At 42.5% G+C, this 26,067-nt stretch overlaps 1 protein-coding gene across 2 annotated transcripts in view; it reads left to right on the top strand.

The window, feature by feature from the left end:
* The window catches only part of ELOVL5 (ELOVL fatty acid elongase 5), a 60,999-nt gene that overhangs the window by 24,024 nt on the left and 10,908 nt on the right, over positions 1 to 26,067 (top strand). For both annotated transcript variants that reach the window (XM_026665253.2, XM_026665252.2), the window contains exons 2-4: positions 17,983 to 18,048; positions 20,636 to 20,823; positions 25,312 to 25,389. In XM_026665253.2, coding sequence (XP_026521038.1) covers positions 17,991 to 18,048; positions 20,636 to 20,823; positions 25,312 to 25,389 — 324 coding nt within the window. In that variant the 5' untranslated portion in view covers positions 17,983 to 17,990. The remainder of the gene's footprint in view (positions 1 to 17,982; positions 18,049 to 20,635; positions 20,824 to 25,311; positions 25,390 to 26,067) is intronic.

Below are 26,067 nucleotides of genomic sequence, written 5' to 3' on the forward strand. Positions count from 1 at the left end.
AGGAGACTGCAATGGCTGTGAAATTGGCAAGCGGAGCCTCGACAGAAGTGGAAACTAACTTCTGCCCCATGTACCAGTGAGAAGCTGTTTGGAGATGCCCTTGACCATTTGTTCTTGAAACAGAAGACAAAAGGAAAGTCCTTTCATCAACAGGAAAGAGGGCAGATTTCCACCCTATCCCATACCGGCCTCCTGCATTCAGGCCCGAAAACGCTTTTTGCTTCTCCAGATCTCAGAGACTGTATTCTCAGTGTCAAGATCAACTCCATGAGGCTACCGGCAGACAACAAGCTGCAGGTAAACGGCCCTTTCATGGGGGAGGGGGTCACTCCTTCCGTCGCTCTAAATCTCTTGTTCTCCCCTCCCATCGGAGGTTGTTTGGCCTCCTTTGCTTCTAGATGGGAGGAGTCAAGGACAGACGCGTGGGTACTCAATACAGTAAGGTCAGGGTTACAATTAGAATTTATATCACCACCCCCAGAAAAATTTCTGCTCTGCCCCGTTTCCCGGGACACTTCATGGAGGGCACTTATGGAATCGGCCATTAGTCACCTGGTTGATATAAGGGCCATTCAACCAGTCCTCAAATTACAACGTGGACTTTATTCTTTGCTTTTCGTGGCCCCTAAGGCCTTGGGGGGGTGGCGAGCCATTCTCGATCTAAAATTTCTGAATGAGTTTATCCCATATAGGCGCTTCAAAATGCAGACTACATTCTATTCTGGACAGCGTTTTGGAGGTCGATCTCCTCTCTTCCACTGATCTCATGGAGACATACCTCCACATTCCCATCTGGCCTCATCATCAACAGTTTCTCCGTTTCTGTTACCAGAATTCCCACTTTCAGTATCGGGCGCTTTTGGGCTCTTGTCTGCCCCAAGAGTCTTCACAAAGTTACTGGTGGCATTGGTGGCTTCACTCTGGTCTGTTCCAGTGAGGATCCAATGCTACTTGGATGACATTTTGATCCTGTCATCCTCCACCCACTCTGCCCATCTAGATCTTCAAACCACTTTCCATTGCCTCCAGTACTATGGTTTTTCCATCAACTCCAAGAAAAGCCATCTCTTCCCAACAACCAGATTGCTCCATCTGGGAGCCATCATTGACACAACTCTCTGCCAAGTTTTTCTGTCTCCAGCCTGAGGACAGAGCCTTATTGAGATCATTCAACAGGTCCAACGTCAACACACTGTCTCCCTGTCGCTGTTGTCCAAACTTTTGGGCAAAATGATCTCATGCATAGGCATCGTTCCGTGGGCACAGCTACATTCACGGGCTCTACAATGGTTCCTGCTCCCCTTTCAACGAGCAGGAACCAGCCACACATCTGCCAAGGTCCTGCTCTCTCCAGAGGTCCGCCGCTCCTTCAAGTGGTGGCTTTCCCCCACCCCTTCCAAAGGGTCTCCCGTTCAAGGAACTGGACAGACTGATCATCACCACCGATGCAAGTCTCCTGGGTTGGGGAGCCCACATGGAGGCTCTCATAGCTCAAGGGATCTGGTCCCGGTTAGACAGAACTGGGCCCATAAATTGGTTAGAACTCAGCCATTTATCTAGCCCTGAAACATTTCAGGGACAGGATAGTGGGGTCCCATGTGCTAGTGTTGACAGACAACATGGCTGCAAAGGTGCATGTTAACCGGCAGGGGGGCACAATGTCCAGGGCCCTCATGAGGGAAGCCGAAAGGTTGGGGAGGTGGGCAGAGAGACGTCTGCTGTCTATCACAGCAGACCACATCTCGGGAGTCGACAACTCCCAGGCCAATTGGCTGAGCAGGAGCCTAGTCAACCATGCAGAATAGTTCCTTTCCAGTCCATTTTCACGGATCTGTCCCTCAGGTTCGGGACCCTGGAATGAGACCTCTTCGCCTTTCCCCAAAACGTTCAAGTAAACAGATTTTTCACCAGGTTTCCTTGTCAGGGAGCGGAGGGGACCAATGCACTTCGGAGCAGATGGCCCACCGGTCTCTCTACGCCTTTCCCCCTCTTCCCATCATTCCAGCGGTCATTCAGAAGATGTTGGAGGAATGGGCAGAGCTGATTCTCCTAGCCCCCCATTGGCCCAGGAGACCCTGGTTTGCAGATCTGGTGAACCTGTCTGTAGCCACTCCCTGGAGGATTCCAGACCACATGATCTCACTACATCAGGGGACACTGCTCTACCCAGATCCCCAGTGGTTCAAGTTGACCGCGTGGCCATTGAGCGGCAACTGTAAGAGAAGCCAATCTCCCAGACTAGGTCATCCTTACTATCCAGGCGTCTCGTAAATCTTCTACAACACGTAAGTACAATGCCACCTGGAGGGTTTTTTGTCATTGGTGTCACAGGGAAGGTCTCTCTCCTACAGTAGCGGGGGTGCCACAGGTCCTCCATTTCCTCCACGATGGCCTAGACAAAGGTCTGGCTCCTAACACTTTACACCGTCAAGTAGCGGCTCTTGCTTCAGTCATCTCCTGGGATTCCTTTCCTTCCTTGTCCCATCAACCTTCAGTTCAGAGATACTTAAAAGGGGCTTCCAATCTCCACCCTCCTGTGGTTCACAGGTTCCCATCCTGGGACCTTCACAAGGTCCTCCAGGCCCTAACAGAACCTCCCTTTGAACCCCTCAGAAAGATGTCCCTTGACCTTCAAGGTGTTTTTCTTAATAGCCATCACTTCAGCTAGAAGGGTGTCAGTTGGCTGCTCTATCTATATGGCAGGACCTCTGCACTTTTCACAACAATAGAGTTGTTCTTCGTTTAGGCCCTACCTTTGTACCCAAAATAAATTCTGTATTCCACAGATCCCAAGACAGTTGGGATTCCTGATTTTTGTTCACGTCCACACCATGCCCTAGAGCGCAAGTGGCACACCTTAGATGTTAGAAGGGCTCTTAGAATTTATATCAAACGCACTTCAAAGTTTAGGCTATGTTTGTATCCTTTTCCCCTTCCCACTGGGGGAATAAGGCCTCTCCTGCCACCTTAAGCAGGTGGATCAGGGCTTGCATCGCACAGGCCTACAAAGCCAAAGCTCTGCCAGTACCACATGGCTTGACAGCACACTCCACTAGAAGTGCTGCAACTTCGGCTGCCTGGGCCACCCAGGCCACCTCTAGAGGAGTTTTTCAGAGCGGCTACATGGACATCCCCGTCTCCGTTCATCAGACACTACCTCCTGGATTCCTACGCCTCCACAAGCGCAGCTTTTGGCGGACGGGTTCTTCAGCAAGTGGTGCCTTCTTTGGAGTGAGAGACCAGACGAGGACCCTCCCGAGGACATGAAGGCTTTGGTATGTCCTATCCTGGGCTCTCGCAGCAGCATGGAGGAGAATGGGCGTTGGTAAATTTACCTGAGAATGCCCTTTCTATCTAAGCTGCTAGAGAGCCCAGCCCCTCCCTTGTTGCGTCCAGATTGTGGTAAGGTATGTTATGGTTCACGATTCTGTTTTGGCTTTCAGAGACACTCACTAAAGTCTGTCAAGTATCTTCGCCAAAGCTGGGGGGTTTCTCCCACAGGCTGCTACTTTTATACTAGACGGACTCAGCTTGATGATGTCATCAGGAGGAGTCATACCCATCCTGGGTTCTCTAGCAGCATAGATATAGAAAGGGCGTTCTCAGGTAAATTTACCAACGCCCATTCTCATAGTACTTTCTAATATATATGTATATTTTTTTACATAGTGTGGGTGTAGCATTATTGTTTATCATTCTTATTTTTCTTACTCCACCCTGTTATTGATAGTCATGAAGTATGATTATCATTATTCTGTTAGTTTGCATGAGAGCTTCGGCACCCGAGGCAAATCCCTTGTGTGTCCAATCACATTTGGCCAAATAAAGTATTCAGTTGTATTGTAAATTGACTGTAGATTTTGAAAGGGTATGTAAGTGTGTATAATTAGTGGTGTGCAGTTCACATTATTTGAATAGCTTTTACAAATATAGTATAAATATAACTCAATATATTAGAATACTTTTTGCTAGTGTAGACGTACAGATAGATCTATTCTCAAGATTCAGGTTTAATAGATTTTAGGCTCTGTTATTTTTTATAGATTAATAAACTTTTATAAAATTAAACACCTTGCTCAGTTTAGTTATATAGATTTTAAACATGTTTTATTTATATTTCGCTGGTTGTTTTATTGAACTATAGAATATCCTGGCCATTTGAATCAACCTGAAACAAGTTGATTCAACAGATCCTAAAAAAAATGGTGAAAGTTCATTATAATTCTATGTCTAACCTTGGTGTCAAATCAGAAGAAAATAGCTGTTAAACAGTCCTAGAGAAATTGATGTTATAACAGGAAGAGAATGCCTGAAATCTGGCCTTAAAGATCTATAAGCATATAAACTTGACTTTACTGCACTTTTAAAAAGTCTGGGATAATGTTATATTGGTAATGAAACATGAAATAGTTGTAGGCTTTTAAATCTATATCTGCCTTAACATATTTTTAAAAAACCTGACATTTATTCTCCATTAGAATGAAGTAGTTCTGTAATGGGAATAGTAAATTATGATGGAGTTAAAGTGGTAAACAGATCAATACATACATGGTGACAGTGTACAATTATTTAAAAAAATTTGAATGTAATTTTCCAGATGTGCCATAGGATTATTATGGTCGATCACATAGCTATAGGTTTAGCCTGGATTTGGCATTTTAGTCCACCTCTCAAATCCTTCCCGAGTACTCCAATAGGTAGAAGTTGTTGCTTGATGGTTTAAAGATACCATGGCAGGATAAAAGCTGTTCCAATTGACTGCTGATATTGTCAATGGCGAGAGTGTTCTAGTACTGCTCCAAATATTTTGGGATTGTACTCAAGGCATTTATTATTGTTGGTACATCTTGGCTTAATTTTGCCACAGTCGTTATTTACAACTATTTGTATCTTGTGGTTCTCACCAGCTCAGTTGACTCAGCCTTCCGTCCTATGGTCAGAAGCTGTTTATAAATCTAATTGCTCTTGCTATTTATATGGCAGGTACTTACCTGTTTGAATTCTAAAGCCCCAGAACACTTTAGCTTCTTCATTTTTTTTATTACTTTCTCTAATTTGTGGTCCCACCAATTCTTGCTTGCAGGTTAATGATATTTCTTGCAGATCTTCTAATCCACTATTGTGGCTACTTTGTCATGCTGTTGTTTGTAGTTGTATATACTACTAATATACAGTACTAATATACTAATATACTGTTGTATATACTACTAACAGGAGCATACAAAACATTTTCTAGACCAATACTCGAATACAGTTCATCAGTCTGGAACCCACATTACACATCTGATATTAACACAGTTGAGAAAGTCCAGAAATACAGTATTTCACAAGAAGAGTTCTCCACTCCTCTACTCGTTGCAGAATACCTTATGCCACCAGACTCGAAATTCTAGACCTAGAAAACCTAGAACTACGCCGCCTTCGGTCCAATCTAAGTATAGTATATAAAATCATACATTGCAATGTCCTACCTTTCAATGAATACTTCAGCTTCAACCATAACAATACAAGAGCAAACAATAGATACAAACTCAAGGTTAATCGCACCAAACTTGATTGCAGGAAATACAACTTCAGCAACAGAGTGGTCAATGTCTGGAATACTCTACCTGACTCTGTGGTTTTTTTTTTCCCCAAACCCAAAAACTTTAACCTTACACTGTTTACTATTGACCTCACCCCTTTCCTAAGAGGTCTGTAGGGGGCGTGCATAAGCGCACCAACGTGCCTACCGTCCCTATCCTATTGTTTCTTTTATATTTTTTTATTTTTTTTCTTATATGTATCCATGTATGTTTTTACTTATACCTATTATCTTGTAAGCACTTGACAAATAAAATAAATAAAAACCTGTACGATCTTATTGAAGCTAACTAGGTAGTTTCTGTTTCTTTAGATTCTTTGCAGAGATGGCCTTTGCTATTTGTTGCTGTCTTCTCAATTATGGCTTTGTATACCTTTGTTTTTAAGGCTTGGTCTTGTGTAGCTAGAATTAGCCCCTGGGTTTCCCAGGTCTTTTTATCTGCTTTCCTTGTTGTTATTTTTTTTTTTAATGTACTAACCATTGTAATACTTTGCCTTGCCATGTCTCTTTCCTATCCTTCATTTGGTCTTGTTTAGTCTCTCCTGTATCCAGTAAAGCATTATTATTATTTTTACTACTACTACTACTACAACATTTTCAATCCTGTCCTTATTGCCTAATACTCCTCCTCCCTCTTCTCCCTCTTCCCACAACAACAAATCCTGTGAGATGAATTGGACTGAGAGAAAGTGATTGATCCACAGTCGCCCAGCCAGCTTTCATAAGGCAGCACTAGAACTCACACATTCCTGGTTTCTAGGTAACACCCAACCTAGCTCCAAATTATTTTTAAAAAAAGATAATGATAAAGTCCCCATTGGCCTTACTATTAGTTTCTAATGGCTTACATACAGAAGCAGCACATAAAGAGTTACTGACTTTTCTCTTGACAGCCATCTGCCAAGTGCCATAGGAAGATACAAAATCTGAATGAATACACACTTAATTAACCAGATTAAGATAAATAGAAATATTAATTCTAGGGATAATGTTTCTTTAATATGGTCGATATATTTGATGTTTATTATCATAATAGTGAAGTTAAGAATATTGAACCCCCAATCATCCATAATGATTTATTGGCTGATTTGTTGGAGTATTCATGGATAAGAGGTATATTAGTGTTTATTGTATAATTAGTAGTAGTTTTTATGTAGTTTAATGTAGTCTATTTTTTCTTTCGCTATACTGACAGATCTCAAACTATTTTGGATTATTCAATTTCTGTTTTTTCAGTGTCTGAGCATGAGTTATAATGTACATTATAAGCTGATTGTGTTTGTTTATAATACTCTATTTTTACAATGAAAATAAGCGTCTAAAATAAGAATAACAAAATGATGTATTGGGAAAATCAAGAACATAAATGAAGCAGACAAGCCATAGGAAAGGGAAATCTGTAAAGTCCCTGTGTGTAAACCATTATTTATTTATTTCAGTTTTGTTAAGGGCATCCAATTTCAAGAAGCCTCCTGGCAGTGTGCAATAACTCATAAATAAATATAACTAAATAAATAAATAAGCAAGCAAGTATCAAATTTGATGAAACCTCCTGGCGGTGTGCAATAACTCTGAATGAATGAATAATAAAAATACTTCCTGGACCAATACAACATTCAGGAAAAAAACATTCAGCAACAGCTTAACTACAACCTGGGAATAGAGCCAGGTGTTATGTAACTTGGAAACCAAGGACTGTGGCAGCCATTATTGTGTTGTTGTTCCAGAGGTCAGGGGCTACAATAGAGAAGGCATGCTTCCTCAGTCCCATAAGATGACATTTTTTAGTTGATAGGATGTGTGGCCAAGTAGAGAGCCCCAGAGCCCTCTGAAGAGTTTGATCTGATGACCTGAGGAGTCATGTCTCAATAGTAAAGCCCAGTGGTGGTATTCTACCAGTTTGGCCCGGTTCGGCCGAACCAGTAGCTCCAACGATCAGCTGTGAGCGAACTGGTTCGCTCCAACGGTCAGCTGCTGGACCCTCCCACCCATCCCGGCTCTATACTGACCTTTATTTTCTGCTTTTCAACTTCAGCTGTGTCATGCGGCACAGCCAATTGCCGCGCATCAGCTGTTTTACATATAGGGCTTGCAGCAGAAAGTGAGTTGCAAACGCTGTACATGCGCAAAGCAAAGCGCACACTCACACCGAACCAGTAGGAAAAAGTTTTAAAACCCATCACTGGTAAACGCCTATCTGACCATCCTCTGTTTATTAAAAAAAACTTCTTTCAGTGAATTTGAAGGGTGAGACTTGATCACCTTCAGTAGGAAGCAACCTGTTTGAACCAGCTTCAATGGGTTCGCCCCCTTGCCTCAGTTGATACTGTCTTGTTTGTGATTTTTAAATTGAGTATTAAAAAGAGTTAAAGGCAACGGTTGCGGAGAAATTTCAGTGCCTTGCGATGGAAGAGTTAGAAACACAACTGGAATTGGAGGGAGGTGCAAGATTGCATCTCCTACAGCAGGGGTGGACAGATACGGCCCTTTTTTGACTTGTGGACTTCAATTCCCAGAAAACCCTGTCTTCTACAGCAGGGGTCCCCAACCACCGGTCCACGGACGGTACCGATCCATGGAACAAGTCCTACCGGGCCGCTGGTTTGCTGGGCGCCGCCATCTTTTTTTGATGAAAAAGTGCTTCCGGTGAGCTTTTCCGGGTAGAAAGCTCACCGGAAGCACTTTTTCATCAAAAAGATGGCGGCGCCCAGCTGATGCCGGCACCGGGTCGGCGCCCAGCTGATGCCGGTACTGGGCCACGGCCCAGCTGATGCCGGCACCGGGCCGCGGCATAAAAAGGTTGGGGATCACTGCTCTACAGCATTTTTCAACAGGAGCAGAATTCTATCTTTAACAGCAGAATGAAACAGGTTTCGTGTCTCACCTTTTGAGACATAATTATGCAGGAAGCTTTGCTTTGTCTTTTGTCATCTTCCTTATTACTGGCACTTAGGAGTAAATATTATACTTCCTGTAAAATGATTTTATTGGTTGTTCAATTTGGACTTTCACTCAAGGCTAAATGTAGATATGGAAAGGTGTAAGCGAATTGTAGCTCCAAGGCACGTAGATCCAAACCCCTCCCTTGTGGTCTTCAGATCTCTTGTGTGCAAAATTAGCATCTTGAAGCCAGGAGTTTAAATTCTTTTTTTTTTTTTTTTTAAACGCATAAAGTAGTATTTCCTAGGGACAAAAAAGAAAATAAATTTGGTCCCCAACTGTTTTGTGGGCTTGTTTGTTCTATAGCAGCCTACATTTTGCTCCCAAATACTTCATTCGGACTTAAGAAATCACAGTGGGGTGCACAATAAGGGAGCACAAATCAATGCATTCAGAACACCCTGATCCATCCCAGCAGGTGTTTTTCCTACATTGGAGCTCAAATCCATGTTATGACCTTTCTTGACGCAGTTTTTAAGCCAATCACTGCATTGATAAGTTAGTAACCCAGTTGTTAAATGAATCTAGCTTTCCCGTTGACTTTGCTTGTCAGAAGATTGCAAAAGATGATCGCATGACCTTGGGAAATGGCAACGGTCATAAATATGAGCCAGTTGCCAAGTCTGTGAATTTTGTTCACATGATCATGGGGCTGGCTGCAAAGGTCATAACTGCGCAAACCAGTCCTAAGTCATTTTTTTCAGTGCTATTGTAACTTTGAACGGTCCCTAAATGAACTGTTGTAAGTCAAGGACTACCTGTATAGCAATGTAGTGTAGAAGGGCATCATATATCTACTGCTCCTTTGGGGGTCAGAAACTGGCGCCATACCATATCTGATTAGAGCAAACATCTGTATGAATGTGCGGACCTGACGTTGAAAATTATTCAGAAAGGTTGAGAGTGCTCACAAAGCAGCTCTTGAAGTCCTAAAGATGCCAGATCTTCTTGAAGGCCTGTATGTCTGTTTCAAAGGCTGTTCTCTTTGTTCTGCACCAGGGGTGTCAAACTCACATTGTCATCATGTGATGTATCACGACTTTTTCCCCCTTTGCTGAACAGGGCATGGGTGTGGCCAGTGCTTGATGCATCCATCCCGCGGGCCACAAGTTTGACAGCCCTGTTCTACACCAAGAGTGTCTAACCTTGGCATCTTTGTGAGACTTGGGGATTTCAAGTCAGAATTTTCCAGACAGCATTGTTGAAGTCCACAAGTCTTAAAATTGCCAAGGTTGGACACGCCTGGTCTATGCATATGTGTGCATGAAGAGAAGCTTCGGTTTACTAGAGATTCCAGCTGAAATAGGGTCAGCATATGAACCTGCAGATGATGAAAGGCAATTACGTATCCTTAACAATTTAGATCTTATTGTTGACTGGAGGGGAGAGGTTGTTTGCTTATTCTTTCCTTGTTTTGGTTGTGTGACTACTCTTTTTTAAAAAATAAATACTTTATTTAACATGTTAACACAATTACAATAAAACAAAACATTCCGCTTCTTGCGACGTGAGCAAGGCAGTGTTCACTTAATTTGACATCTCTCAAGTTATGTAAAATATATAATCATTCACACTTATTACATTGATATGTAACACAAATTTTCATGCAATTAATATATTACACAAGTATACCTAATTGCAAGGAATATTACTAACTTCCATCATACCTTATTATTTATCTTTCTTCTGTTCATTTCATGCCTGCCTTCCAACCAGCTGTACCATAAATTCCAGATCTTGTAGTACTCTGTCTCCTGTTTGTTTTAAGTTCCATTGACAACCTGGTGTGACCACTCTTGAATAGGTTACCCTGCACAAGATCAAATCAAATGATGAACAGAGAGTACAGATAGTCCTTACAACAGTAATTTTACTGACCATTCAAAGTTACAACGGCAGTGAAAAAAGTGACTAACAACTATTTTTCACACTTATAACTGCTTCAGCATCTCCTTGGTCACATGATTAAAAATCCAGACACTTAGCAGCTGACTCATATTGATGACGGTAGCAGTGTCCCGAGGTCATGTGCTCCCCTTTTATGACCTTCTGACCAGTAAAGTCATTTGAGAAGCCAGATTCACTTAACAACTGGGTTACTAACCTAACAACTGCAGTGATTCATTTAACAACTGTGGCAAGAAAAGTCTTTAAAAATGGAGCAAAACTCACTTCACAAACGTGTCACCTAGCCACATAAATCTTGGGCTCAATTGTGGTTGCAAGTGAAGGACTCCCGGTATGGGTTACCATCTACATCCAAGTTGGTAGATGGAAGCTTTCATGATCTGAATAACAAATCATTAAACAAAAGAGGTCTAATTATCTTGAATGGCAGCGGCCATCCTGTTTTTCCTTTCTTCCCCTCAGTCCTCCCCAGCCTGCTTTACTTTTGGAAGGCATTTTGGACTAATTTTAGCAGTTTTGGAGAAACAAAACTTGTTTTGTAATAACAAAATCCCCCCCTCCTTCCTTGTGATTTTGAGAACTATAGGTTCATTAAAAGGACAAGAATTCAAATGTGTGCAGTAGAAAACAGGAAAGTTCATCTTAGTTCTCTTTAGGATCTTTATATTCACAACAGACTGGTGGGTTTTTTTTTTTTGCAATTTTTATTTTGCAATCTTTTTGCATGAAACTATTGCTGCAAATATTGTATTGCATGAGCAACTCCTTTGTCAGAAAAACCTCAGTGCCAAATGCATTTTTCTTGAAAATGTGTGAACGGTATTGAATAGCAGCTTTGTCTTCAGTTTTGTTTTCCTTTATATGCTTTGGTTCCTGAAAGCAGTGCAGTTGAAGGGTTTTGAATGCAAACTTTGACATTGGGTAAATACTGAAGTGCTTATAGAACAGTATACCTAAGACTACCCCACTTTGGTCAATGACAGTATTATGTAACAAAATCAATTGCTGTTCTGATTCAGAGCCGCTTATCCAAATGATCACATGAAGGTTTAGGTAGCAACCAGATGACTCACTTGGGAACTCAAAGTATCCCATTTCAGCAGGAAACAAAAATACCATCTATATCTGTATTAATTTTCAATGCGACCTTTATTATAGCTGTGTTAGCACAATGTGTTTTGTTGTGTGTTTGCCTTTGAGTCAGTCTTGACACTTGGTGATTGCCCGAACTAGTCCCTGCAGTTTTCTTGGCAAGATTCTTAGGAGTGGTTTGTCCTTGCCTCGTTCCTAGGGCTGAGGGAAAGCGACTGGCTCCCAGGTCATCCAGGTCATCCAAAACTCATGGTTCTACCATATGTTTGTTTTTTTCAGGGCCTTAAGGGGCCCGGGGCGGCGGGCAGGCGGGGGGCCAGTCCCATACCGTTAAACCATTAACAAGCCAAACTGGAAAAGATTTCTGCTGGAGTATCCGCCGTGGGTGGGGCGGGCTGCTTGGAGGGTGGGGGGGGGGTGGGGGGGGGGGGGGGGGGGGGGGGGGGGGGGGGGGGGGGGGGGGGGGGGGGGTTTAGGGGGAGGGGGGTAATTTATTTAACAAGCATAGTTGGGGGGGTTGGTTCCGGTTACAGAGCTCAAACTTTGTACCAACTGACCCACACCGGATGCACATCACTAGCCGCATGGCAAGGGAAGCCCGGGGGGGGGGTTTGCTAGCACCTAAAAAATGATTTGGCTGGGCTTCCAGGCTAGTGATTCAGTGGTGTCTTCGCCGAGGGCAAGAGCCTGTGACACAACTTTCATGACTTATGCTAGAAAATTCATTCTACATTCAAGTCCGGACCATGCATCTTACATATTCCATACAGCTCCAGTTATTTAAACTAGATATCCTATCCCCATCATACTTGGCTTCAGCTGGACCAGAATATTAACAAATATCAGCTCTGTATGTGCATATTAATATATGCACTCTCTTCCTTAGCTTTTTTTTTTTTTACACAAATCAGAGTATCTTGTGACCTTTTAAGCCTTTAGGGGTTGGCCATTTTTATTTTCATTTCCATTTCCAAAGGATATGCAAGTATCTCATTTTCTTATTAACAAAGTGGTGTCCTGTGTATATTTGATTTAAGATTTTCAGGCATTTCTGTCTTGAAGGAGATCCAGTGTACACAGTATTTTTAAAATCAAATTCTGCTTTTTTCAACTACTTTATTTTGAAGCATTTTATGTATGCTAACAGAGAGATTCTAAATCACAGGTGTCAAACTTGATCGTGTCATGTGATGTATCACAACCATATATATATTTTTTTTTTGCCTTTGCAGAGCTGGGGTGGGCGTGGCCCATGAGTGACACATCTGGCCTGCAGGCTGCCAGTTTGACAGGCCTGTACTAAATATATTTCCTTCTTAAAGGAAGTTAAAATCCGGGTACAGATAGTCGTTGACTTAACAGCCATTTGTTCAGCAGTTGTTCGAAGTTTCATGGCACTGAAAAAGGTGATTAACCACCATTGCAGCATCCCCATAATCACGTGTTCAAAATTCAGGGAATAGGCAACGGTCTTGTATTTACAATGGTTGCAGTGTTCTGGGGTTGTGTGAATTACTATTTGCAACTTCCCAGAAAGCTTCTGACAAGCAAAATTAATGGGGGAAGTCAGACCTGCTTAATAACCCTGTGATTCACTTAGTAACTGCAGTGATTCACTTAACAACCATGGCCAAAAAGGTCATAAGAATGGGTGAGACTCACTTAACAACTGGCTTGCTTAGCCATGGAAATTCTGGTCACAATCATGGTCATATCTCAAGGACTACTTGTATTCTAAACTATATGTATATCAAATATCAATTTTACATGTACCTTAAAGCAGTGGTCCCCAACATTTTGGGCACCAGAGATCGATTTGTGGAAGATAGTTTTTTCCATGGATGCAGGGCGGTGTGGGAGGAGTACACAACAGATCCTGTGTATGCACTGTTTTACTCACCTGCTGCTAAATTCCAGCTGAGTGGCCCGGTTTCTAACAGGCCATAAACCAATATCAGTCCATGGCCTGGGGGGTTGTGAATACCTCTATTAAAGGAAGTCATTTAAAGTCAGCTTGCTTTGTAAATATATATGCAGTACATCTCTGTTAATATCTCTTCCAGTAAGGTTCATCACTTGTTGACTCTATGATGTTATGTAGGTGTTGTGCAATGTTATCAAATGTTATCGTTTTTCAGATTTTTCTTATCTTTCTTTTTCCTTGCATTCTAAGTTAAAACCCTATCATTACCTGGCCATTTCTTGACCCAGCACTAATCGGGGCCCACCACACTAATGGTCTGAGCCCAACCTAGATTGACTAAGGGCTGCCATTTGCTAAGACAGACCTATGTTATATCCCAGAAAATTTATTAATGTCTGGATTAAAGACCATTTATGCACCCCCTTTTCCATTGAAAAGCATTCATTGACTGTTTGCACGACATGTTAAGTCATAGTAAATTGCTGTTTACTCAACCTGACTTTCTGGGTTTGCTCATAAACTAACTATGAGATCAGCTCTCAAAACATTTTGAGCTAAAATACAGATAAGTAAGTATTGGTTCTGTTGGTGATACAAACACAGTCAGTATGTCAAAGAGTAATATCATTACTGGGCTCAAGAGTAAGCAGAATTAAAGGAATATACTTATATGTATAATTTTTATAGATTTTTTTTTACAAAGTTAAAATCTACACATCATAAAAAGAAAAGAATAAAAAGAGAAACAGGAAAGATAGACCAAAAAGTGAATGACAATATAGATGAAAGAAAGAGAAGAAAGAAAATATGAAAAAAAAAAAAAACCTTCCTCTTTATTCTCTTTGCAACTCTTACAAATACAAGAAGTAAAAAAATCACCTGATGGCAGTGGTGGGATTCAATTTTTTTTACTACCGGTTCTGTGGGCATGGCTTGGTGGGCGTGGCAGGGGAAGGATGCTGTAAAATCTCCAGTCAGAGGGTGGTGTTTGCCGGTTCTCCGAACTACTCAAAATTTCTGCTACCGATTCTCCAGAACTGGTCAGAACCTGCTGAATACCACTTCTGCCTGATGGGCTCTAATCACCATTACTTCATTTTTTTAAGTCTAATATCAAACTTTATTATAGCTTAACATTTTAAAATAATATTTCTGTAGAAGATAAGTATGTTTTCTGTTTTTATTTCTTCCTTATAATTTGTAACAATGTTAGTTACCCGGAGTCAATAAACATGAGATGGGAAGTCATACAAATTGAACTAATAAATAAAGAAATACTTGGGAAGAATTCAACTTTAGAATATTCTTAAAAAGAATCCTTGCTCTTATTTTACTGATTCAACTCGACTATTTCTTTTGCCTTGTCAATAGGCCGCTCTCACAGTCTTGAAGGCTTATAATAAATATTCAGAGTTATCACTAGTGGAAAGTATTATTTTTTTTTGTAATCCAGTCCAATATTATTTATGTGTGATCCTGTTTTGCAAAGCAGAAATCTTCCCAGGTAGCACCTGACATTGGAAGGCTAGTGTTGAAAGAAGACCACAAAGCTTCTCCACCATTAGATACTTCCGAGATGTATTTTTGACTACTGGGTCGCCTCCCTTCCCTGATTACATAGTCATAAGATGTAGGCTTTAGCCAAAGTTAATTTGACAAGGTCAGCTCCGCTAGCCTAAGTGATGAGGCAGCTTTATATAAAGTCACAGATTGTTCTGCTGTGTTATAGTTCCGGAAGATCAAGCTGCTCCTAAGATTTGTATGAGAGCCCTCCATTAATTTAAATACTGTGGTGCCCTGTCCATTCACACACACATAAAAAAAAGACAAAGGTGAGTCAGAATTATTTATAAAACAGAAGGGCAAACAGTTGGAAAAACACCTTGCTTAATTTTTTTTTTACAAAACTCTAACTAGAAAGCGGGTTACACCTCTTTAATTTCAAGCTTTGACTTGTCAGTCGTGTGTTGGTGTTTGAAAAGAGTAGAGATGGTTTCCCATTTATTTATTTATTTATATTCATTTATATTCATTTATTTAGGATATTTGTATGGCAACCTACACTTGACTCTGGGAAGCTGAGAAAAGAAATAGGAGCAAAATAAAACACAGCCAGTGATCAAAAATGTAAATAATTTAAAACAGCATTGAAAAGCAGCTGAGAATAATCAAACTCAGCACAATCGGTATAACCAGACAACAGGCTCACCCAACTATTGTTGCATTAAAGATTAATTGTGGTCAGCGATATTGTGTTTAGAAACAGTAGTCTTACCAGTTTTTCTGTAGTTCCTAATTACCAGATTCCAAAATATTTTTGCTGAGACACCTCACACTGTTAACTATGCTTTTAAAACTCTTTAAGAAGATTATTCTCTCTCTCTCTCTCCCTCTCCCTCTTCCTCTCCCCCTTCCTCTCCCCCTTCCTCCCCCACTTGCAAAGGTAGGCAACCTAGTGTTCTCCACATTTTTTGGACTATAACTCCCATGGCCTTCAGACATAATAAGTGCTATGGGGTTATTTGTTATAAAAAACATCAAGCCATTATTACCAGGCTGCCCACCCTTCAGCAAATATCAATGTAAGATTAATTAAATCTTTTTTAACCTTCATTATAGAGAATCCTTTGTAAATTCAGTGTACAGTTTAGTTAGAACAAGTCCTAACTTTGTGTTTACTGTCAAGGGAAACGCAGCAAGTACAGTTAGTACAGAAAATACAGCTACCTATCATGTTTCTCACAAAATAAGGCCGGGCCTTTTTTTTTTTTGACCCCCAAAAAACGGCTAGGCCGTCTTTTGAGGGGTGACTTAATTCCTCCCCGTTGCATCCTCTGGTGGGTGGGCAGCGACAGCTTGGATGTTAACCACGGCATTAGTGGGGCACTTCGTATCGGGAGACCTTCTGCCACTGTTGCTTTCCCTTCACCTTTGCTGCCGCGGCGTTTAGAGCAACGCCGTGGCGTTTGGCACAGCCACGTGTGGCCAGCCAGGGCTCCTCCCTGAAACTGGAGCCCGGCAGAGACACTCGGCTTCATGTGCTCCTGTCGCCGCCTTCCCTTTGCCTTCGAAGCGAGCGCCTCCCCAACAGACCTTCCGCTCATCCCGCCAGGGCTGTGCCAGAGCTGTGCGGGCTGGGCAGAGCCAGGAAAGCTCTGCCTGCAAAGCAAACGAGCCGGGCCAACCTCAGCTTGGCTTCCTTCCCAAGTCCCTCCAGCGCGAACTTGAAGGGTCCATCGGGAGAGGACCCAAGGCAGTGATAGTGCCCACCCGTCCGTGGACAGGGAGGCGAGGTGATGGCAGTGCTGCTTCTCTGGCTGGCAGAGAGAGCCAGAAGCCGCCCGTTCTTTCCACCCCTCACCCAGCCTGTCCCCGTCCCCAAGCATCTCCAAATTTGCCGGCAGTTCCAAAACGGCATGGAACGGGCATCAGGCCAAGGCGCTGACTCGGCGGGGCTCAGCTCGGAGGAGGACGTGGCGCAGGCCATCGCCTTGCCTCCTGTCCACGGATGGGTGGCCGCTATCACTGCCTCGGGCAGCCTTTCCCAATGGCCCCTTCGGGTTCGGGCTGGAGGGACTTGGGAAGGAAGCCAAGCTTGGGTCGGCCCGGCTCTTTCGCTTGGCAGGTGGGCGCACACCCGTGACTTGCTTTCCCGGCTCTGCCCAGCTCGCACAGCTCTGGCGCGGCCCTGATGGGATGAGCAGAGGGTCCAGCGGGGAGGCGCTCGCTGCCTTGGTGAGAGCTCTGCTGCCGGGAAGGAGGGCCCACCTGTCAGCTGCGCTGGGCGCCCCAGGTGAAGCTCTTTGCACTCTGCCCGGTGCCAGGCAGGGATGGCGGCTGGGTGCTTCTCCCGGGGTGGGCCGATCCTGCGCTGCAGCCCCGAGAGATTCACCTCCCCATGTGGGGTTGGGCTACCCTCTCGGGCAGGGGAGGCTTTGTCGTACTGGTAGTAGGGTGTCATTTTTAAAAGAATTGGCTTTGCCTTTGAAGGCGAAGGGAAGGCGGCAACAGGAGTGCCTAAAGCTGAGTGTCTCCGTCGGACTCCGGTTGCAGGGAGGAGCCCTGGCTGGCTGCGCGTGGCTGTGCCAAACGCTGCGGCGTTGCTCTAAACGCCACGGTAGCAAGGGAGAAGGGAAAGCAACGGTGGAGGAAGCTCTCCTGATACCAAGTGCCCCACCAAAGCCAAAGTCAACGCAGGCAGCACCATATTCGGGTATGCAACAAAAGTATTTCCTAACGGCAAGCCCCCCGCCATTTCCCCCCATTTCGTATGTTTAATATAGGTCTTAATTTGGCTTAATTTGATTTTATGCCGATAAAACATGCTGGGCCTTCCTATTGGTGGAGGCCGTATTGTTGGAGAAACACGGTAATTGTTCTGTTCTGAAATGTTTCAGAAAGACAAAACAAAAATGTATCACGGCAGTTCCTATAAAACTGCACCAGATATTCAGAACTATAGTTAAGTCTTAATTGGGTCTCAATCAGAGACTTCTATGGGAAAAGTAAACTTTTTTCCCCTCTTCCTTTCTAGGTGATACAATGGAATCACTGGATACAACAATCAATAGCTACCTGGATGTTTGGCTTGGGCCAAGAGGTATGTATGTAGCTCATTTTGTTTTGAACTGTTAAGAGCCAGACAGGGTCTAGTCTCTGCTTGCTTTGGCTGCAACAGCTTCAGGCAGCTGGAGGGCTGTTTTCCTTTAAAGTTTTAGCCTCTCTCAGCTCTATAGTTTAAAGGAAATAAGCATGACAGCTCCTTTACCAACAAGCAGTTGTTACTCCATCCAGTTCTAAACTACAAGAAAATAAACTCCTCCTAGAGGTGGTCCTCGACTTACGAGCACACTTGACCCCCACATTTCTGTTACTAAGTGAGACAGTTGATAAGTGAGTTTTTGCCCCATTTTACAATCTTTCTTGTCACGGTTGTTAAGTGAATCATTTTAGTTGTTAAGTTAGTAACACGGTTGTTAAGTGAATCTGGCTTCCCCATTAGCTTGGCTTGTCAGAAAGATGATGGCCATGACCCCAGGACACTGCAACCATCATAAATACAAGCCAGTTGCGCTGCATCGGAATTTTGATCATGTGACCATGAGGATGCTACAACGGTTGCAAGTGTGGGAAAGTGGTCATAAGTCTTCCCCACCCCCTCAGTGCTATTGTATCTTAGTATGATCACTAAATTAATGGTTGTTTGTTAAGGCCTACCTATCTTTCTCGATTCTGGCATTCTCTCAGTCAGACTGTAAATTCCTTCTTGTTGTAACCAATAGATGGGGCATTTAATAACAAAGAGCCAGTTTAGTGTAGAGCAGTGATGGCTAACCTTTTTGGACTCCTGTGCCAAAAATTGCAAGCGCGCCAGCACACCCGTACTCGCGTGCCGGCACCCATAATGCAATGCACGCGCCCCCTCCCCACAACCCCTGTGTATGCCCGCGCAATCCTCACCCCTATCCCCTTACCTGCAGTGCCCCTCACAGCTGATTTTTCAGCTGGTTTGAGGCCTTTTTCAGCCTCCCAGAGGCTTGGAAAAAGCCTCTGCAAGGTTTCTCAGGCCAAATTATAGGCCCGTTTCGTCACTTCCGGTATTACAGTATTATAATTTGGCCTGAGAAGCCTTGCAAAGGTTTTTTCCAAGCCTCTGGGAGGCCGAAAAAAGCCTCAAACCAACCGGAAAAAAATCGGCTGTGAGGCGCGGGCATGTGCAGTGAGGTAAGTTTGCCTGCAGCTCACATACCAGCACAAATGGCTCTGCGTGCCACTTGTGGTATGCGTGCCATAGGTTCGCCATCACGGGTGTAGGGGTTAAGATGCTAGCCTAGAAACCAGGAGACCATGAGTTTAGTCTCACCTTAGGCATGAAAGCCATCTGAACGAGTCTCGGCCAATCCCCAGGAGATGGTGAATTCTACTCCACCTTAGGCATGAAAGCCATCTGAGTGACTCTTGGCCAGTCCTTCTCTCTCAGCTCAACCCACCTCATAGAGTGGGGGTTGGGGGGGAAATTGGAGGAAGAAGTATTAGGTATGTTTCCCAGCTTGAATTACTTCATAGAAAATAATAAAGTTGAGATTAAAATGATTAGGGAAGAACGGACAGCAAGGCATTTCTTCTTACACTGATTCAGTCTCTTGACCTCTACAAGTAGGATGAAATAAGTACATCCTGTTGCCTCTTAAATACACTTCATAGAATTCCTCAGGTGTTTATTAGTCTTCTTCTGTATCCACAGCCAATTAGAAGTTAGATCAGCATAATCAGCGCAGCATTTATTCCAGGCATTCAGACTATTGCATAGATTAAAATTCAGTAGTGCCACATTCCACACTGACTTTGGTATCTGAAGTATTTGCATGGGAAGCAACAGCCACTTACATGGCTTTCATGCTGAAAGCAGGACTTGAACTCACTGTCTTCTGTTTTTTTTAGCCTGGTGCCTTAGACCAAACTGGTTCTCATTTGTTTAATTGTAACAACAAATGAATGGGAATTAAGACGAAGCTCCAGTATTCTTAAATATGAACGGATAAAAGTTTAAAATTCTAACTCCTGGGAGACCACTTTGAATTGACGAGCTAAAGCAGTTCTTCCCAAGAGAATTCAAAGCTGATTATTCAAAAATAATCTTTAATACTCATTATTTTGCTGCACTGCAAGCTTTTTCATCAGTAAAACTGCAAGAACAGCAAATTGAACAGCAAGTCGGTCACTTTGTCTCATTTAAAATCCCTCTTATTAAAAAACATGATCCCATAAAGGAATGCGGGAGATAAAATTTAATGGAAAATGGAGAAATAAAAAAACAGCAGGGGCTTGCAGGTACTTTGAATCAAGTTTTTAGAAACAAATACAGTACGAAAAGTGCCATATCAAGTGCTCCTCCGGGGAACAGCATTTTATAAAGTAAAGAGAACATAATTAGTTGTACTTCCCTTAGCAACAGCACAGTTAAATCAGACTTCATATGAGAGGGGGAGTGTTGTTGCATAAATAAGAACAAAAGACCTTTTTGTGTATTTACCAGCTATTATTCCTTCAGTTTCTATGACTGAAGCTTTCCTAAAGAGATGAGAGAGGGAGGTGTTGGAATCCGGAATGGACAGCTATTTTCTAGGGTTAAATCCCTGCTGACCCAAAGCACAAATAATAGTAATAAAAATTGTTTTCTATTTCAGATCCCAGAGTAAAAGGATGGTTTCTCTTGACGAACTACAGACCTACCTTTCTCTTCTCTGTCTTATATTTATTAATTATATGGCTAGGACCAAAGTATATGCGGAACCGACAGCCGTTTTCATCCAGGGGAGTTCTAGTGGTCTACAATATTGGACTTACTCTTTTGTCCCTCTATATGTTTTATGAGGTAAGAAAGGAAAAAGTTATGCCTCAGGCCTCGCAGAAGGAGGGTGATTTTTATTTAAGCCTGCAAGACAGGACAATTCTTCAGATTAAAGAGAAGCTATACATGAATTGTATGTTTGCTGTACACTTCCACTATCTCGTAGCATATAGTTCGTGTGTTCATCTTTATTTGTATATAGACTCCACAGACTTGCCATTTTAAGAAGGGATGGCTACTGAAATGCTATTTATGAGTATTTAAAGAAAATTAAGTGTGGGGTTTAAGCAGATAACAGGAAGGGATCCCTTGCAGGATTGGTACGCTTAGCAGCTATTTGTGCAGCCAACATTCAGAAATCTGCTTGGGTCTGGATATAAACAAATCAGAACTTCCATGCTATTTGGAGCATAGCTGGTATTTTTACAGGGTAAAACGTCAATATCCTCCGGTTATCCTCCGGTTTGTGGCATGCTCTACTCTGTATTGGAATTCTAGGCCACTCCCCCCGCCCAACAAATAGGACAGAAAGTCTTTGATGTTGTCTCTATACTTGTTTACATTGCTCTTAAAGAATATCTAAATGGGAAATCTGTGTAAGATACTTTGGTTTTTCTCATATCTTTGGGGAAAGACAGTCAAAACTGTAGGATAAATAAATTTTATAGAAAAGAAAGTGAGTGGATTCCATTAAGGCAGGATTTTATCAGAGAAATGGGATGGACACTAATACAGGGTTTTTCTTGTTATCTGAAGTTTCCAATGCAGTTCTCAGTGCCCCTCCGCTCCAAGAGTTAGGGAAAACAGAAGAGCTTAAAATCTCATACTTCCTAAAGAAAAGTTTTGCACCTATTGTATATATTTTTTAAAAACCTAGCAGGATTTGCATTCATTAAGACAAACCATTCATTTGAAGGGCGTTTTTTTTGCCCATGTGAAAGGGTAGTTTTTTGGGAACTGGCAAAGAACACTGCAAATTGCAGTCACATGAGTGCAGAATGCAACGAGTCATAAAGGTCTTCCATGTAAAATCAGGTCATATGGCTGCAAGGGTGCACTGTGACCATTAAAGTTGGCTGTGGAGGTGTTACAGGCTGTAAAGCACCCATTCTGTAGCCATCATAATTTTGAATGTTCGTAAAATGACCAGTCGTTAAACAAGGATTACTTGTAGAGGAGTTTAAGACTGAATGAGGTCAGGTGATTCCAGGAGCATCATAGCTAATTGGGATTTGACCATGGATCTTCCCTGTCATAGACTTGCAATCTGACTTATATCACACAAGACAGGCTCCATGCCGTTCAAATTAAGTGAAACTTTCAAATCAACTGGACTTTCTGCTTTTTTTCTTTGAAGATATTTTGCTTCTCATCCAAGAAGCTGAAGAAGCTTCTTGGATGATAAGCGAAATGTCTTCAAAGAAAAATAAGAAAGTCCAGCTGCCTCTTAAAAAGACACCTTTGGGACAACCATAATCTGGATGACTGAGAAACTCCATAGACATGTAGAACTAGGTTTCATAAGCTGTGAGCTATACCAGGGGTCCCCAACCCCCCAGCCATAGCCCACTACATGACGGTGAGCTATCCAGAACCAGGCCACCCAAAGTGGGGGGGGGTGTGCATCAGTTGTGTGAGCAGTGGGTGAATCAGTGCGTGCACACTTGCCCATCACTTGCACAAATGGAGCTGTGCACACACTTACCCACCACTCACACAGAACTACTACCACCACCACCCCACTGGTCAGCAAAGCTAGAAAAGTTGAAGAACTCTGAACTATACTGTCAGGATTCCGGCAGTTGTCCTAATTAAATCATGAGCCTCAAGCCAAGCTTCAAAAAAATTTAAAAGATTTATTAGGAGCAACATGTCGGCATTAACCTAAATGAAGCCAACTCTGGCATACATAATTTACAGTCACCTGTGACCTTGTTTCCCCCCTTCCCCCTGGGTGTATCATAAATCAGATTCTCCAATGAAGCACATTTATGGGCTGGGTGTCATCAATCACATTCTCCAATAAAGGATTTTTGCAGGTAGAAGATCTGGTAGCCTAGCTACAATCTTTGTAGATAAGGGTAGAATGTAGTTCTGGTTGTAAACTGCTGTAATGCTCCTTCAGATTTCTCCCCTTTGTTTATGGCAACTCAAAAACAGGCATAGGAATGTTTTATGAGTTGACATTCGGCTCCCCTCACTTCTTGAAGATGACCTGTACAAAGCAAAAAATAAATTGACTGCAGGCATAGAATTTAGGGTTGCAACACCCCACCCCAGCTTGGTTGGATTTTCTGCATGGAATCTTGCTATAAGGCGATCGGCCTGGATGTTCCTATCTTTACCCAAGATGCCTCTGATAAGGGGTAGCCCGTCCACTTGATTAAATATTGGAGTTGTCTCCTGTGCCACCTCGAATCGATTCGCTGCACCTCATAATGGGTTTGGCCTATGACCACAAGGGTCTGGGGCCTCACGAGGTAGGGGCCTCAGGGTTGACATATATCACTCTTGGGAAGGTGCATATAGGGTCTAGAAGAAGCATGAAGAACCTTTTAGTTACATTGCTGCAATAAAGCCCACCTTTCACTAATTCATTGGTATTGTTTCCTTTGTTCATTTGTGTTCATTCTGGTGTTTGGATTCTTAGGGGAAGTGTGTGTACATTGATACTATACTAAAGGAAAGTATGATGGCCGAACATTTAGGAACCCCTGATCTCACAAATGTAGGTTAATAGACAGAAGCAAGTTTATGCCTTCTTAATGTAAATTGCTTCAAATATTATGGTTAATCATTTTGACTCCTTTTGAAGAGTTCTAAAAAAAAGCAATAGAAACATTGATATTGACCTGCAATTTATTTTGGTTTTTTTTTTTTTGCTCATGATTAACTTAGCTGGGGAACATAGAGGTTAGTCCAATTTAAAATTATAATTGTTTCCTGTGCACATCAGCCAAGAGACCTAAAAGAGAAGGTTAATGGGAAGCATAACAAAAGAATAGATTGGAGTATAAACTCTCATTCTATTCAAAGATAAGATATATCACATTAACATACCAAATTCCATGTTTTAAAGGGTGAGAATTAATTGTGGTGTGTTTCTGTTTCTTCTTTTCTTTTGGTAAATCAGAATGTTGTAATCTTCCACATTTTGAAATCATCAGAACCTGTTTGACCAAAGGCATCTGAAGCATGAAAGACTTAAGTATAAGAAATGGAATATTTTAATATTAAATAACTTTAATATCCTAAAGCCTATTTAATTCCAAACTATATTAAAAGCACTTTGAGTGGGGATTGTCTTTGACCCTCAGGTCAAACCTTCCTCCATGTAATATCAAAAGGTTTTTGTGAGCACCAGTTCAGACTTTGCAAGGATTATTTGTCCTTCCTCCAACTGCTCTTCAGAAGGAAAGAGAAGAAGATATGGCAGAAAGATAGAGAAAGGGTGAATCTCCCTGCTTTACAGGTAGTCTTTGACCACAATTGAGCCCAGAATTTATGTTGCTAAGCAAAATATTTGTTGTGAATTTTGCCCCATTTTATGACCTTTCTTGCCACAGTTGTTAAGTGAATCACTGCAGTTGTTTAGTTAGTAACATGGTTGTTAAGTGAATCCGGCTACCCCATCAGAAGGTTGCAAAAGGTGATCAGATGACCCTATCTGTTGTGGTTATCCGGCAGCAGGTGCGGACGGCTGAGAGCGAGGACTCAGATGAGGGGTCAGGACCATTAGGGAGTGGGCTGCTGCTTTCAGAGATTGTGGGAGCTGGCAGCAGCGATGAGGAGGTTCCCGAGGAGCCTGTGCCAAGTGCGCGGGCATGCAGGGCTGCTTGCAGGAAAGAGCAGCTGCAGCAGCACAGGCGTCTCGGGAGTAAGGCTGCAAGGTAATGGCCCCTCCAAGAAGATAAAAGCCAGCTGTGAATTGGACGTTCTTTGCAGGAAGCAAAGACATTTTGAAACTCGAGCCTCGTGGACGTTGCAGTATCTTAATTGGTATTGGAAGACTCTTGTGTTGTAAAATATTTCTAGGTAACCTTATCTGTTATACTTAGCAGCCTCGCACAGTTTTGGAAAGGCTCATGCTTATCAAAGTTAATTAGTTTGCAGCAGCCTTTTAACCGGGGATTCGTAAGAATCATTAAAAGGGTTTCTGTTCCCTTTGGTTTGTGTTTGTTTTATTGGAAAAGGGTTTGGGTCAGAACACCATCATAAATATGAATCAATTGCTAAGCGCCTGCATTTTAATCGTATGACCCATGGGGATGTTGTAACGGTTGTGTAAAAACAGTCATAAGTCACTTTTCTCCTTGCCGTTGTAACTTTGAACAGTCACCAAATGAAATGTTATAACTCGAGGACTGCATGGGGTAGGTCCTACCCCCAGTTCTTCTTTTTCTGGGTTGTCTTGGATACGATTTGGATCCTTTCATGATTTGATGGTATCACTTATAAGCACCTATTCAGGTCCTACTACTGTCTATTGACCAAATGTTTGTTTTGCTCTAGCTGGTGACGGGAGTATGGGAAGGAGGATACAATTTCTTCTGTCAGGATACGCACAGTGGAGGTGAAGCTGATTTGAAGGTAACCTTCTAAACTGATTCTGCTGCTTTACTTTACCTCTTGAAGAAGAGGGTTCCTACAGGTGTGAGCGTGCTGGTTTGCAAAGGACACTCTTCTAGCTCTGCCCTCCCAACCTGGTGTTTTCCAAATGTGCTGAGAATTCACTCCTCCTCCAATTCTAGTTAGCATGGCTGAAGTCTACTTTATATGGAAATCATCGGTCAGAAAAGGCGACTGAGCCTTTAATGTCTGTTGCCTGCTAATGCTTTGCAAAAGGAAGCAACGCCTCATGCAAATATCTCTAAATCAGGCCTGTCAAATTCACGGCCCACGGGCCAGATACATCACACGCTGGCCATCCCAGCTTAGCGAAGGTGGGGAAGTCCTGATATGTCATGTGATGCTACCATGACAATATGAGTTTGACACCCCTGCTCTAAATAAAGACCTGTGATAAAGAGTTGGAAGACAAATTTTGCAGACGGTGTCTATAGATTTCTCATTGTTCAAGCTATCGAGGTTTTAGCAGTAATGTAGCCCCATAATAGGCCTTGAGCAATAACTTGATTTCTCTTTGTTCAACTGGGATTGTGGATGTGTGTGGCTCTTGCATGGGAACGATTTACTAATATGTCTTGGTTGATTGATGTTGGAGAAGGAGGTAAAGTAGTCTGCAAAAAAAAACCACCCCACCCTCGC

Source organism: Notechis scutatus, chromosome 1 (assembly GCF_049901735.1).
Source record: "Notechis scutatus isolate UNSWTSFEM ecotype Mainland chromosome 1, rNotScu1.2, whole genome shotgun sequence".
Lineage (NCBI taxonomy): Eukaryota > Metazoa > Chordata > Lepidosauria > Squamata > Elapidae > Notechis > Notechis scutatus.